The sequence below is a fragment of the Musca autumnalis genome, unplaced genomic scaffold (genome assembly GCF_047663935.1).
Source record: "Musca autumnalis isolate F117 unplaced genomic scaffold, ASM4766393v1 scaffold_2, whole genome shotgun sequence".
Taxonomy (NCBI): Eukaryota; Metazoa; Arthropoda; class Insecta; order Diptera; family Muscidae; genus Musca; species Musca autumnalis.
The window spans coordinates 199,944,852-199,961,089 of NW_027411755.1; the positions used below are offsets into that span (position 1 = coordinate 199,944,852).

Sequence of the window (16,238 nt, forward strand, 5' to 3'; positions counted from 1 at the left end):
GGGCCTATAGAAGCACCATTTCTTGCAGAAAGGGTCTATAGAAGCACCTTCTTTCTGAAAGAAAGATCCATCTCCATTTGTGGCTAACTTTGCTTTACGGATTTAAAATGTTTGTGTTTCAACATTTTGTTACAGAATTTTTGAAAATTTTACAAATTTCTTATTAATTTCTATATGTATTTTTATTCACATTCATAGAAATATGTTTATAAGTGTGTGTTTGTGTTTTACTTAATGAAATCTAATTAAAATGTTTTCTCTTATTTCCATTTCATTTTTTTTTTTCCTTCACCGCCTGACTGCCTTCCTGCTGTCTAACTTGTTTGCACAGGGTGAAGTCATTACATTCCTTGATGCCCATTGTGAGTGTACAGAAGGTTGGCTGGAGCCATTGCTGGCACGTATTGTACAAAATCGTCGCACGGTTGTATGCCCCATTATTGATGTTATATCCGATGAAACATTTGAATATATAACAGCATCTGACTCCACATGGGGTGGTTTCAATTGGAAGCTAAACTTTAGATGGTAAGAGATGGAATACATATATGAAAATACAACAAAATTATGTTAATATACAAAGAAGCAAATATTAAGATTAGATTTGTTTGAATGTTAACATAATTTTGCATAGGCTACATACCTCAGCAACTGGGAATGATGCTGCTCTACAAGTGTTGTTTTGTAGTGTATCATTAACATTTCGTTTTAAATAATTGAATTTATTATTTTTGTTTATGCTTCTTCTTGTTCTTCCTCATCTAGGTATCGTGTTCCTCAAAGAGAAATGGAGAGGCGTAACAATGATCGCACAGCTCCATTGCGTACACCCACCATGGCTGGTGGTCTATTTTCCATAGATAAAGACTATTTCTATGAAATTGGTTCCTATGATGAAGGCATGGATATTTGGGGTGGTGAAAATCTAGAAATGTCCTTTAGGGTAAGTTTTCACACACACACTCACGCCTATGTCTACTTTCAGCACAAATGAACAAATCTTAATTTAATTTCAATTTTAATTTTAGCTAGCAATACTCTCATTTAAAGTCTTTTATTATAATTTAATTTATTTATTGTTTTGTTTTTATTCAAATTCAACAAAAAAAATCATCTTCCTCTTCTTTAAATTCTCTCAAAAAAAAAAAAAAAACACCAAACTTCGTCTTTAGATTTGGCAATGTGGCGGTATTTTAGAAATTATACCATGCTCCCATGTGGGCCATGTATTCCGAGATAAATCGCCATACACATTCCCCGGTGGCGTTGCAAAAATAGTCCTACACAATGCGGCGCGTGTTGCCGAAGTATGGCTGGATGAGTGGCGTGATTTTTATTATGCCATGAGCACAGGTTCGATGTTTACAAGAATATACGTTTTTTTTTTATTTCTTCAAAACTAAAAATTAAAACAATTTAAAAAAACTAATCGTAAATTGTGTAACTAATCCCAAAATTTCAAACGTAAAATAACACTCAATAATTATTATTAATTTTTTATTTAATGCATAATTTTGTTGCTAAGAAAAAAATTAAACAAAAATATTGCTTAATCAATAACTCTATACTAAATTTTTGTTGAATATATATCATAAAGAGAGAGAGAGAGAGAGAAATGGGTGACAGATATATCTATAAAACGAAAATCTAATTCCCTCTTTTTGACAGCCGACATCTAACTACCCTCAGCCTGTGGCTGAACAAAAACAAACAATGGCCTCTAATTTTTAACATGTAAAAAAGCGTTAAATTTGGCCTGGCCAAACTTTTTTTACCTTCCACCATATTCTGAACTAAAATGAAATAATTAGTTGTCTTCTGTTGTAAAATCGAAAGGTACAGTTATATGGAGACTATACCAAAACATGGATCTATGTTGACAATTTTCGGTGGAGAAGTTTTGTGACCCAGAGGAACCTCAAATGTAGTTCGGTAACAAATGTAACTAAAATCTTCCAAATACCTAAAATCGGGAGGTACCGTTTTATGGGCCCTACAGCAAACATGAACGATTCGAACTTCCCCTGCCTATGAAAAAAATACACTCGGGTGGAAAATTTAATTAATTCTGACACTAGACTGATTACAACAGACGAACGTGGCTATAAATGGTCGCAAATGATTATTTCGACGAGTTATAATTGTTTCACAAACATTCCATAAGGGACAAGGGAGACTTCTCTCATATCAATGAGTGCACCCCGATTCATATCGAGCTCAATGATATAGGACCTACTGTTTATCGCCGAATCCGAACGGAGTGTCTTCCGACACCACTTGTGGGGAAGTTTTACATGGCTGAAATACTCAGGAAATGTCGCCAACATTACTCAGACCATCTGAGTGCAAGGCGGATGTGCATACCATTGAACCAAAAATAGAAAACATAAAGTAAAAAAGTATCAGTCGGCTTTACCGACAGAGATATACCCTTAGCCTGTGTATATTGAAACAATTTTTTCCCAAAAAAATGTATTTACGGGGTTTTGGGCGTTTGAACCGACATAAATGTTGATTATGATTAAAGATCAAAAGTTTTGCGGAGGAGATACTTAAAGGAATGGATCGACATTAACCATTATGGAAGTGGATCTCCAGCCACTACATATGGTGCCATAGGGGGTTTTTACACACTTCGGGCTGTTTGCTCAAGAAGTATGGACTTGCCCCTGAAAAAAATTTTACCATCGTTATTGAGGCAGCAAATGCAAGTAACTTCAACAACAGAGTGATTCGATTGCAGGTCTTAATGTGAATTTATCCGAAATTTTGTGTGGGAGGTACCGGATGGAGTGGACAAATATAGTCCATATTCGAACCTAATCTATATCTGGTACATATATTAGGATGTGTAAAGTATGGACTAATTCGGCCACACCCTTCAAGAGTTACCGTACGAACAATTTTTCCGAACATTTTTGAACTTTTGTGGGGGAGGTACCTGAAGGAGTGGACCGATATGGCTTATCTTCAAACTTAAACTATGTTTGGACAAAATATTACTATGGCCATATTTTGGACCGAATCGGCAGATCCGTTCGAGAGTTATCTACCGCTCCCACCACCTCACACGGTGCCATAGGATTTTTTGCAACTTTCAGGCTATTTTCTCAGGAAGTATGGACTTGCCCCTGATGAAACGTGTACCGTCGTATGGGGGGCAGTGAATACAAGTTGCTGAAACAAAAATCAAAGCGATTCGAGAGCAGGTCCTAAACTGAACTTATCCGAAATTTTGTGTGGGAGGTACCCGAAGGAGTGGTCCGATTGAGTCCATATTGTCTGGTAGACATTTCACGATTTGCAAAGTATAGACCAAATCGGTTACTTCCTTCAAGAGTTATCGTACGTACAAATTTTCCGAACATTTTCGAACTTTTGTGGGGAAGGTACCGGAAGGAGTGGACCGATATAACCCATCTTGGAACTTAAACTAAGTTTGGACAAAATATTACGAAAGCCAAAATTTTAACCGAATCGGTTCATCCGTTTGAGAGTTATCGTGCGCACCAGCCAGCCAGACGGACATTGCTCAATCGACTCCAAATTGTCAGAAACATTCGTCCAAACATACTTGGGGTCTAAAACCATTATTTCGATGAGGCACATTTTGCCCGTATGAAAGTGTATATACCCTTTCTAGCCTAAAGGCTGAGGATATAAAAACAAACTAAATATATTCTCCATACTATGGTGGAGGGTATAAAAAAATGACTGGCCACATTTGACCTTGATAGGTTATAAAAGAGTTTTTTTAAGTTTCCTGCATAGATTTTTAACCGTAGATATCACAAGCAGTGAGGCTAACTAATACATTGACATATTCAATATTGTGATTTGGATTCTGCCTACCGGGTATTGCTAGTAAGAGTGGGCGGTGGCACCCATGATGAGAAAACCCTTCTGCTGGGGATCGTATTCACATTAATAACCTCTAATATTATTGGTGGTGTAAAAGCATTGTAAGTTCGTTTTTCTGCTTATTCTGTCTCTGGGTCTAGGTTAGATTAAAGGACGCGCGCCTTTCATTATGGACAACCGCTCCACTCGGAGACCTTATTGTTCATTGTGTTCATCGTAAAAGAGAGACACTTTTATGGAAAAGATAGTCGTAGTGGATAGGTTAGGTTATTTAAAGGTTAGAAGATTAGATTTGAATTATTAAGGTGGGTTTACATAGAGTGGGTATTTGCCAAGTATCTTTCCCGTTGGAGCCATCCCAGGCCTTTGGCGAGGAAGAGCAGACTTATCGGCTCGGTTTCGCATTAGGCTGTTAGAGATTGAATCGTGCGTTCACCCATGGTAGGCAATCTTCTGGACATAAGCATTGGAAAGCGGCATAGTAGGTGCTCGATTGTCTCTATTTTTCTTCATTTTCACACGGCCTGCAATAGTCCTAACCTTCCTGTCGTGGCCCGTGATTATTCCAACTGTTAGTCTTAGATCGGATTTCATCATTGAGAGTAGTGATGCGGTTCTTGGTTTTGAGGCGACTGGCCAGATTGCTCCAGATACGTTACTGCCAGGTACATTTTGCCAATTTTGACGGACATTGTCCAGATATCTGCCTGTTCTATCCGCCTCACATATTGGCACAAGTGTGGCTTGATGGAGTTATCGATTGCTATTTCTGTTGACACCGATCCGCAACGTGCCAGTTCATCCGCTTTTTCATTACCTTCGATGTTGCAATGCCCGGGACCCTACACAAAGTGAGGATTGATTTTAGGGCCCCCAAAGCATTCTTACAGTCTAAAACCGCCGCACACTTGATGAAGTGGGACCTGAGTGATTTGGGTGTCTGAGTCTATCTCCAATTCTAGGAATGTCGCTGCTTTGATGGGTTATAAGATAGACAGATTTTTCACTGCGTCATCAATCCTTGCCCTATAGAAATTTGGACGGCTGCACCACCCCGAGAGTAGATGAGCCAAAACTACTCGTCTTTTTCGCGGCAGCTGACGCTCCTAAGCTGGAATAGATGGGGAGTGTACTCAGAGGACCGCATCCACACGATAGTTTTTTATAGCATCTGCATCTGTATAAACTCTATTTAAAACTGCTTGATAGACTTGAAGATCTAAGGGTTGCCTCTTGTAACGTTGAACCTCTTTTTCTAGATCATCCTTCCTGACATGTGATGCAAGGAGTCCTATCTACCAAATCGTGATTGGGATGGCTCTCGCGGTAACACTCGAGCAAATATTGACAAGTGAACACGTTATTGTGTTGCTGTACTGGAAGAATATTTGACTCCTTAGGTAGATGGTGCTAAAGACATGAGAAGGCTCCCCGTTTGCTGTTGCAGTTATCAGGGTGGCATTTTGGCAGATTTAAATATTTTTCCATCGCATTGCACTTATATATATTCGCGCCGCATAGCTTACCACAGACCAACCTATCATGTTATATGTGGTCAACAAGGTTTCTTCATCTGCAACCCAAGTACTTCCAGCTAGGGACTTGATCTTAATGCCTTCTGGAGGTGTACATATTGGAACCGCTAATTCGCACACTTCTTGAATTCACAACATACGACCTCAACACTCCTCAGTAGGGGACAGCGCTACAGAACGAATAACACAATGTCGCACAGACTATCTTCGATATAAAGTCATCGGTTGTCATTGACACTTCCCATCAGGTTCAGCTCTATTGATGATTGCCCTCGTAGTTCTTTTGGCTGTCTTTTCAGCCAAAGGAGATGAAACAGACCAAGATAAATTCAACTAAGAAAACTGGAAAGTCTAGCCTGACATCGTCTCACAAGTTAACACGGGAAACAAGGTATCTTCAGTATCTCTCCTGAATACGAAAAACAAGGATCTCTCCTGAAGATACCTTGTTTCTCGTGTTAACTTGTGAGACGATGTCAGGGTAGACTTTCCAGTTTTCTTACTTGACTTTATCTTGGTCTGTTTCATCTCCTTTGGCCTCCACAAGAGGCTTCTGTAGTATATAAGAAAGAATGGAGGCCTCCATAGGATTCGATATGGATGCCTTCCATTCTGAAGAAGCTTCCTATCTATGGTGACATTTTATTCTATAGAAGCCTCATATGGAAGCTTTCTATACTACAGAGGCCTCCTATGGAGGCCTTCTATGCTGTAGAAGCTTCCTATGGATGCCTTCTATTCTAAAGAAGTTTATATGGAGGCATTTTATTCTATGGAATCCTCCTATGGAGGTCGTTTTTATTCTATTTTAGCCAATTTTAGAGGCCTCATATAGAGGACTTGTATTCCGCAGAAGTCTCCTATGGAGGCTTTTTATCCTACAGAAACCTTCTATAGAGACTTTCTGTCTTATAGGAACATCCAATGAAGGCTTTCAATTCTCCTGTAGAGGCTTGGACCTCTTCGGGATGTTATGTTATGGTCAGCGTTTCTCTTGGGCCACTGAGGTTATGTTCTTTCGAACTTGCTCGCCACCTTGAGATTGATCGTGGTTAATTTACAGTATCTCATCGTGATGAACGGGGAATTCTCGTTGCACTTTTTGAGGTATCGACCTACGGTAAGACCTCTTCTCTTTAGCCAACCGTCGTTGCTGATCTGGCTTAAGGGGCTATAACGGTCGATGTTGAACTCAACATGGCCTCTTCGGTCATCGGAATGAAAGACACGGTGCTCTTGAAACAATTTTAAATGGAAGGTGCTTACACCTCGGAAGTTTTTGCGGATTCTGAAACTACAATGTTTATAGATGAGAAAAATCAAAAACAAAAAATAGCCGGAGCGCTTTTTAAATAAATCGCGATTTAAGTTAACATTTTTAGGGGTTGTTTAGGTTTTCGCGATTTTGCTTAGAAACCGCAAGTCCTATCAAAATGGGAGTAAAGAAAATGTTGTAGCTATGAAAATTCTCTACATGATTGACCTTTATGGCATTCTCGTCGGTTTTGCCGTTTTTGAGATATAGAAGTTCAAATTGGGACAATTTAATTCAATTTAATTCTGTATCGCCCCCTTATAAAACAATATCATGACTGCAAATTCGCAACTTAAACTTATATATCTAAAAAAATGTTACAACTTAGGATACGTTACTTAAGCCAGTCTTGGAGAGAATTTTCACAGCTTTAAGATTTTCTCAGGTCCCATATCGATAAGACTTACCGTATTCAAGCAAAATCGCGAAACCCTAACAAAAAACTCTAAGAATGTAAACTGAGCTTCTTTATCTCACAAATGGTACAGGCCGGGAACAAATGATAAACGTCAATCCTCTAGAGAATTTTTACATCTACAACATTTTCTTTAGCTCCATTTCGATTGGAGTTGTGGTTTCCAAGCAAAATCGTGAAAACCTAAAAAACACCTAAAATGTGAATTTTGACCGCGATTTATTTAAAAATCCCTACAGCGATTTTTTCTTGTTTTTTAATTTTTCTCATCTATGAACACTGCTGTTTCAGAATTCACAAAAACTTTCCCTGTGTAAGCGGTTTTCATCAAAAGTTAGTTAAGGCGCACCCTTCATGACATTGTTTTATAGGGGGGCGATACAGTCAGTGCATTGTCCCAATTTGAGCTTATATATCTCAAAAATGGTAAAAACTACGAAAATACCATAAAGGTCGATCTTGTAGAGAATTTTCATAGCTACAACATTTTCTTTAGTTCTGTTTTGATAGGACTTGCGGTTTCTAAGCAAAATCATGAAAACCTAAACAACCCCTAAAAATGTCAACTTAAATCGCGATTTATTTAAAAAGCGCTCCGGCGATTTTTTTTTTTTTTTTTTTTTTTGTTTTTTGGTTTTTCTCATCTATGAACATTGTAGTATCAGAATCCGCAAAAACTTCCAAGGTGTAAGCACCTTCCATTTAAAATTGTTTCAAGAACACCGTGAAGAGGGACCTTGTTAAGGTCAGGATATCTCCTAGGCAAGTGAGTGTATTGTCATTTGAACTTACTTACCAACATGAGATTGATCCTGATTAATTTATACTTTCTCATTGAGGTGGACAAGGGTTCTCTCGTCTTAGGATAAACTGCCCTCGGCATTAGCAAAAGCACTACCGTGACTGAGACTCAGAGCCATCGTCGGCTCCAGAGAGGCTAGAAGCTGTATAATTTTCTCGTCTACACTATCGCTAACAACTTTTAAATTGAGTACTCACTGTCCGTCTCCCCCCGGAATTTCTGTCCCGTCAACCGTAGGCAAGGTTTCTCCAGCCCTGGTTTTTCGAAAAATGATGCCATAATTCTGTTTTGGGATTGTTGTTATTTTTAGTTTTTTTAGTCTGAACCATTCTGAACCACGATTTAGTGAGGGAATAGAGGCATACCCCTCCAGTACCATGGCAAGGACTTGACAATTAAGTCTAACTACGTTGAGACGCCCAGATATTAATGAGGAGGCAACGTTCTAATGCAATTAGTACCCTAACTACAAACTTTGGAACACGGATATACACCCGTTCGCCTGACACCCCAGCATTGTGGGATCTCCAATTCGGTCACAATTCCCCCGCTCAACATTATGTCAGGAACTATGAACTTCTTCGTTGCCACAAAAGAATTTTCGTGCTGCACGTAATAAAAACTCGTGAACAATTTTTTTAGTCTTAGGGTGTGTGTACCTGAAGGAGTGGGAGGAATAGACTGTGTATATTCAAACTTAATTCTATGTCTGGAAGAAAAAAACATTTAGAATCGGTTACTACTTTCAGGAGAAAATTTTGTTGAACAGGTGCGATATTGGGGTTAGGTTCATGTACCCATTAGGTTGATTGTTTAAGCATGAGTATATCTTACAGAGTCATTAAGATGCTTCTTGTGAAATCGTACTCTGATTTCCCTACTAACAACTTGCTGTTTTACAGTCTTAGATTTAGTTCTAATTTTTGAAATCTACGTACAAAAATCTTGACACCTCGACACAGTGGCCTGTAGGTGTGAGATAGTCCACCCAACTGTCTAACATCCTGTTTAGACCTTCCTTCAGCGTGATTTGTTTAACGACGTCGCTTATGGAGCCCGTTCTAAAAGACTTCTGGGAACGGTAATCACATACCTCCATTATTTTAAGTCTTCTTTTGTTAAATTTTGGATTTTACGAATAGATTTATTTATAGCGTTCCGGTTAACGTAAAATTAAAAGTAATCATTAAATTTCAAGGAGGATATTCTTGCCATTAACTTTTAATGGAAAACTTATTATTTTTAATGCCTCCAAATCCTTCCAATAGTAAAAGTATAACAATGGCCCATAGACTCATATTTCGATTTGTAGTCATTTACCCTACAGGCCTATGTCGAAATAGGCTTCATGCGAAATATGTTATGTTCCGGCTTTAGTTTAGGCTGTGTATTGCTTTAGACGTTAGCAGATTCCAACTGGTTAACATGCTTTTTAAAAGTTTTCATGCTAAACTTCCTTAGTATCTAAATAGTCTCACCTCCCCCTCCCTCTCTTCATATCTCTATGTGTATATTGCATATTAACGCTTTAATACAAAAATATGAACTTTTTTATTTAATTTTGTTTGCATTTATTTTTTGGAAATCAAAATTAAAAATTGTTATGAATTCTGTTTTGTTTTAACGTACATACAAACAAACAAAATGTATATGGAAAAAAATAATAATGCGCACCCTTCACCTAAGTAAATAGTGTATGTAAAAAAAAAAACACGAGACACACTCTGCAATTTTGTTCGTGTTACTACCATTGCAACAATTGGAAATGATGAATGGACAGTTAATGTGTTTTTTTTTCATTTTGTTTCTTGATTTGCTGCTCTCCACCACCTTGTTTTACATATTCTGTAATTGAAATAAATGTTGAATTTTGTGCTCATATTTTGGTTTGATTCCAACTAAAAAAAAAACACACTTCACTACCAACACCAACGTTTGCTGGCTGACATTGGCTTGGAAAGTTGGAATGATCTGTGTGTGTGTTTGTGTCTGTGCGTGTGCATCTACGTGTGGGAGAATGTTAATAACAAATGGTCCTTAATGACAACATCCTTGTAACGAGAAAAAGCTTCACTAACTCCATCTCCCACCAAAAAACCAAGGGGGATCAACGACATCGCAAAAACGAACACACATTGCTAATAATAATTAATTAAATATAATTGGTATTTGTTATGTATTTATTATTAATATTATTATTTATTGTTTCTAACATTTATTTTAAGTTGCTCTGATTTTTATTTATTATTGTTTTTTATATAAATATTTCATATATAAAAAAAGTTATAAATATTTACAAATGCGGTTACTGATTGATTAACAACAACAAAAATTCGTCAAGAATGTGACTAATTTTGTTATATGAATTATTTGCTTTTATTATATACGTAAATGGTATTAGTTTATTTGATAGGATATTTGAGGGAAATTGTTTCGAATTTATTAATTATTTTTAAATTGTTTAATTCAAGATCTTAAGTGGCTAGAGATCTTCTATTGATCCCATTAATTATTTGATTGTGTTTTTATTTAATGATCCCTAAAAGTATGCTTTATATTTTAATGTGTTTGTACATTGAGAATAGGTACTAACTTCCACTGTGAGCAGTTGAGCATTTCTATTAACCTGTGATTAGAAAACCCTCAGAATCCTTGTTAATGTGTGTGTTCGCATAATTCGAAATAGGCGGGCGCCCATATTACAGAAAAGTGCAGTGTTTTTGTAATACAAACATATCCTGCATAAAAAAATATTTTAACAAGGGCGTGGAATGACATGGCTTAGTCAACGCAATTGTTGTAACTCGATACGTTTAACTATAACAATAGCTCTGTTCCTTTACGTGCAAGAATCTTCAAGTTTTACAACTTTTTACTCGAACAGCGTTTCTTTACTTCAGACACTATACAATTCATATGGGAACAATTTACAACTTTTACTACTTTTGCTCGTTTTACCATTTTCAAAAGTAAAGGAACAGACCAAATTTCGTTATGAAGATTTGTGTGCAGCTCGTGGTGCAGATTGGCCCTGGATGTTTCGATGTTTCCTTTAATGTCACGATTTGTTTAACGAAGTCGCTTCCAGAGACCTTTTTAAAAGCCTTCTTGACAACGGTAACCTTTCAACCTTATCCGGTCAGAAACCTGTATCAAAATGTCGTTATAAATAAAGCTCGATGTTCAGCTCATAATGAACCGTTAACGCAAATTGACCCTAATTCTTTCGAAGCCTCTTTATTTCGTGTCTGCTTGCACATAGAATCTTTTGGCCAATATCAGTCATCCCCTTATTCCAAAGCTGTTGCTTTTTTGTTTAAAGTAGTGCGGCCACTACCAACAACAGTTCGGATAAGTTCATTTCTGCTTTAATTCAGGATCGCCTGTCATTGAAGTTATTCAGGCGGGAGTTTGCCATTTTCCTACCAGGCGCGTCTTCCCGGGTGGCGGATGGGAAGGGGGAGTAGGAGCCGTCCTTGGGCAAACAAAGCCGGACCCGACCCCGCACATCGTGGAGTCCCTGGGGGTCTTCGGACCCCTCGTGGACCAAAAATTGGATCGGGGTAGTTCCCTTAAATAAATTAACTAAAATGGGTAGAAAGAACAGGAGAAATAAAGTTACGGTGCAGGGAGTTAATAACCTAGTACCGGCAAGCGTTGGTGTGACCACAAGCCATGTGTCGTCGAAATCAAGAGATTGTGATCCGGCTGTTTTAGGTGTGGATGCCTTGGCACCTACATCTGTACCTGTTACAAGTGCATCAATTCCAACCCCCAAAATAGATGACGACCCGGCAATTCAAACGGAACATGATTTAGCCAGGGCTGGTGAAAGCCAGTCTACGGGCGGGGACGACCTTCACGGGACTCTCAGAACTATTCATGACAGTTTAGAGAGGCAAAGTAGGGAACTCCTCGACCAGCTGGATAGGCTTGTACCGGATGAGCATTGTGAGGACACACTCCCGGAGGAATTGTTACACAATCTGACCCTGACTGACGATGAGCTGGACACCACGGTGATCCCGGCCAAGTCTACACAGGAAGTTTGCTGTGACTCTAGCAAAGGGAGTGCGAACCCTGATACCCAACTGGATGCAAGTCTGATTCCGACTGGTCCTGTGTCGGCACTTGCCGACAATAGGCTTCAAAGGCAGACTGCAACTGAAACGATGTCCGACGACTGGGAATCTAACGAGACCCCGACAACGGGCAGCGACTCGAAAGTTGCATCTGCACGAAAAGCATCGGATACGAAGCACTATAAACGTGCTGTATCCTATATCCGCAAGTTCGTAGGGAGGGATGTGAACGTGCATTCGGCGAGGGAGGTCCACCTCATCAGGGGTAAGCAGAAATTCATAAGGAAGTTCGAGAGAACTTATCCGCGTGAATTTCATCGCGAGCTCCAGGTGGAAAGGATCTTCCTCCCGGATAAAGTAGCCTACTGCCTCTGGCAAATGTGCTGCGCCGAAACCTATTCAGAAGCTTAACCCGATCCGACAGGTAAAGGAAAAGGCTGATGAGTGCACCCCCAAACCTACAGGCACCCCTAGTGATGACCGTCCGGTAAAGGACTCTGTCTCAAAGCCTGATTCTGCTCCGAAAGGCAAAGGTGAAGCGGGTGGAAATGCTGGTCTCAATAGGAAGATGGTTTGGCCAGCTAAGGAAACATTGTCTTCTGGAGGAACGAACAATGCCCCGCAGCATAAATCTGTGAAGCGCGTTCGTTCCTCCGAGGGTCCACAGCCTTCACCAAAGAAGACAATGACTTCTCAGCTGGTTGAACCATCAACCTCGTATGCGGCGGCTGTTGAGCGTACAACCAAGGGGAAGCAACTGAGTACAGAGAAGGCATCCACCTCCTCTGGAAGAGTTAACCCCAAGGCGCACGGTCAAGGACGCAAGAAGCCATACAGTAGACCGGTTGCAGTGGCAGATGATAAAGACCTTTATTTGGCAATCATCGACAGAGCTGACCCAAATGGTAGAATCAGCGACAGTCACTGGTTGCTTTTTGAAACTGGTCTTCGGTCTGCCATAGTTTCTGGGCCGGAAGATCAGGAAGACCGACAATTTGGCAGCGCCTTCTTACGAAAGGGTGTCAAGGTTATTAACTGTCTGAACAAGAAGTCACGAGATTTTCTTGTTCGGACAGTTGAGGGCTTTGGCGCTCTGTGGGATGAAGCTGATCTTGCGGCGGTCTCCCTATCCGATATTCCGTCCAGGAAGATTCTTTCAGCGTGGATTACCGCTCCTACTGTGGATAAGGAGCTCCTGCTGAAAATGCTGAGATTGCAAAATCCCAACCTCACTACTTCGGGCTGGACTGTAATAAGTCTAGCACCCTGTAACGAGGATGGTGGTTTGGTTGCAAGAGTGGCGGTAGACCCCCCTGGGGAGTTATATCTTAGAGAACGTGAGGGAAAACTGAACTTCGGTTCAGGATGGGTTCGGTTTCGACTGAGTCCACCCCACGAAACTCAGTAAGGGTAGGGAAGCGGCAAAGGCTGCGCATCTTGCAGATTAATCTGCATCTGGACCTCTCTCTTTAAATCATGAAGATCTCATCTGTCGTGCCTGGTTGAAAAAAAGCCTAGTTCACTATTGTTTCATTACGTAGCGCTAACATTTGCATAACAACTGGCGCCGCATGGCTAACCACAGACATGCCTATTGCTATATAAGACGTCAACAGGGTTTCTTCGTCAACGCCGTAATTGCGGACCTTGTTCCTTGTTCGAACCCTGGTAAAAAGAAAGATAGGAACTCAATCACGTTTGGCAACACTACGCTGATTGATCCGAAGAGGTGCGCAAGTTATTGAAATCAACTCCACGCTGTTTGAGGATATCGGGCAGACAACCCTCCGGGCAAATTTGAAACGTTGTATAATCAATTATATGTGTGGACGCCCGTCATACGTGGAATTCCGGAACAAGAAGTCCAAGCCCCGAAATGTGAAACAGGGAGTTTCCCAAGATGGGGTGATATCTCCGGAACTGTTTAACCTCTGCCCCTCCTGTATTCCGTCCCTTCCATATGGCATTGAAATCGTAACGTATGCGGATGATTGAACGATCTTGGCATTAGGTACCTTCCCTGATGTTATTTGTGAAAGCCTAAACTCCTATTTGACTGATGTTACCATCTTTTTCAACGAGAGGGATATGCAAATATCCGCCACAAAATCTACGGCTACTCTGTTCAACATGGACGGCAGAGGTGAGAGCAGAGTTGAATATTATGACCGATGTTAGCAGAATTCCGACAACAAACTACCCCATAATTCTAGGGGTCACATTCCACAGCATCTTCAAGTCGCCCGCACAGGCCACAGCTATCTGGGACAAGCTGAGATGTAACAATAAGGTCCTCATATCCCTAGCCAGCAGCACTTGGGGACCACATGTAACGCGATTGATCGGTCTGTGGTATGTTCCCCGAATATAAGTGCGACGGGATGGAAAAATAGTCAAACCTATCAGAATGCCGCGCTGAGAACTGCAACAGGTGTTCAGTGGACCATGAGGAGACAAAGATTCTTCCAGTACAGCAACTCAATGGCATGCTTTCGTTGCAGTACTTGATCGGATTTTACCGTGAGAGCCATCCTAATCACCATACGGTGGATAGGACTGGAAAGATCTGTTCCAACGTTACAAGAGAGAACCCCTAGATCAACATGATTATCGAGCAGCAGTCGCATGACACCGCATAAAACATCTGCCCAGCATGCGGCATACGCCCGCTCGACACACTGCACCTTTTCAACACTTTTCAACCAGAATGCCGCGCTGAGAACTGCAACAGGTGTACAGTGGGCCATGAGGAGACAAAGATTCTTCCAGTACAGCAACACAATGGCATGCTTTCGTTGCAGTACTTGCTCGGATTTTACCGTGAGAGCCATCCTAATCACCATACGGTGGATAGGACTGGAAAGATCTGTTCCAACGTTACAAGAGAGAACCCCTAGATCAACATGACTATCGAGCAGCAGTCGCATGACACCGCATAAAACATCTGCCCAGCATGCGGCATCAATGGATGAAGAAAATATCACCTTTAAAATGATGCAAATTAGGTTGGCGTAGGTGGTCAAACAACGATGATATAGTAATAGCCGGTAGTCGTCTAATTATACCCTCAGCCTTTAGGCTAAAGAGGGTATTTACACTTTGATACGACCAAAAATGTGCCTCATCGAAATAATGGTTTTAGACCCCAAGTATGTTTGTACGATATCCGTTTCAGACAATTTTGAGTAGATCTAGCAATGTCCGTCCGTCTCTCTGTCCGTCTGTCTGGCTGGTGCGCACGATAACTCTCGAACGGATCAATCGATTCGGTTCAAATTTTGGGTATCGAATTATTTTGTCCAGATTCGATTTAAGTTCGAAGATGGGCAATATAGGTCCACTCCTTCAGGTACCTCCCCCACAAATGTTCAAAAATTGTCGCAAAACTTGTGCGCAAGATAACTCTTGTGAGGAATAACCGATTTGGTCCATACTTTGCACATCGTGTAATTTCTACCAAACTTAGATGAGGTTTCAATATGGACTCAATCGGTCCACTCCTTCGGGTACCTCTCACACAAAATTTCGGAAAAGTTCAGTTTAGGACCTGCTCTCGAATCGCTTTGATTTTTGTTTACGCAAGTTGTATTCGCTGTCCTCTATACGACGCTGTAAGTTTCATTAGGGGCAAGTCCATACTTCCGCAGGAAATAGCCTGAAAGTTACAAAAAGCCCTATGACACCGTGTGTAATGGTTGGAGCGCAAGATAACCCTCGAACGGATCTGCCGATTCGGTCCAAAATTTGGCTTTCGTAATATTTTGTCCAAACTTAGTTTAAGTTCAAAGATGGATTATATCGGTCCACTCCTTCCGGTACCTCCCCCACAAAAGTTTGAAAATGTTCGGAAAATTTGTGCGTACGATAACTCTTGAAGGAAGTTACAGATTTGGTCATTACTTCGCACATTATGAAATTTCTACCAGACTTAGATGAGGTTCCAATATGGACTCAATCGGTAAACTCCTTCGAGTAGCTCCCACACAAAATTTCGGAAAAGTTCAGTTTAGGACCTGCTCACGAATCGCCTTGGTTTTTGTTGTAACATCTTGTATTCACTGTCCCCTATACGAAGGTACAAGTTTCCTCAGGGGCAAGTCCATACTTCCTGAAAAGTAGCCTGAAAGTTGAAAAACAAACCCTATGACACCATGTTTATGGGTGGAAGCGCAAGATAATTCTAGAACAGAAATGCCGATTCCGGCCAAAATTTGGCCTTCGTAATATT

The 16,238-nt window shown here is 40.4% G+C and overlaps 1 protein-coding gene across 7 annotated transcripts in view; it reads left to right on the top strand.

Moving 5' to 3' along the window:
* Positions 1–16,238, top strand: part of Pgant5 (polypeptide N-acetylgalactosaminyltransferase 5) — a 299,665-nt gene that overhangs the window by 252,761 nt on the left and 30,666 nt on the right. For 6 of the 7 annotated variants that reach the window (XM_073970567.1, XM_073970568.1, XM_073970569.1 and 3 more), the window contains 3 exons: positions 332–528; positions 766–943; positions 1,173–1,353. In XM_073970567.1, the coding sequence (XP_073826668.1) occupies positions 332–528; positions 766–943; positions 1,173–1,353 (556 nt within the window). The remainder of the gene's footprint in view (positions 1–331; positions 529–765; positions 944–1,172; positions 1,354–16,238) is intronic. The other variant, XM_073970570.1, reaches the window with a different exon arrangement.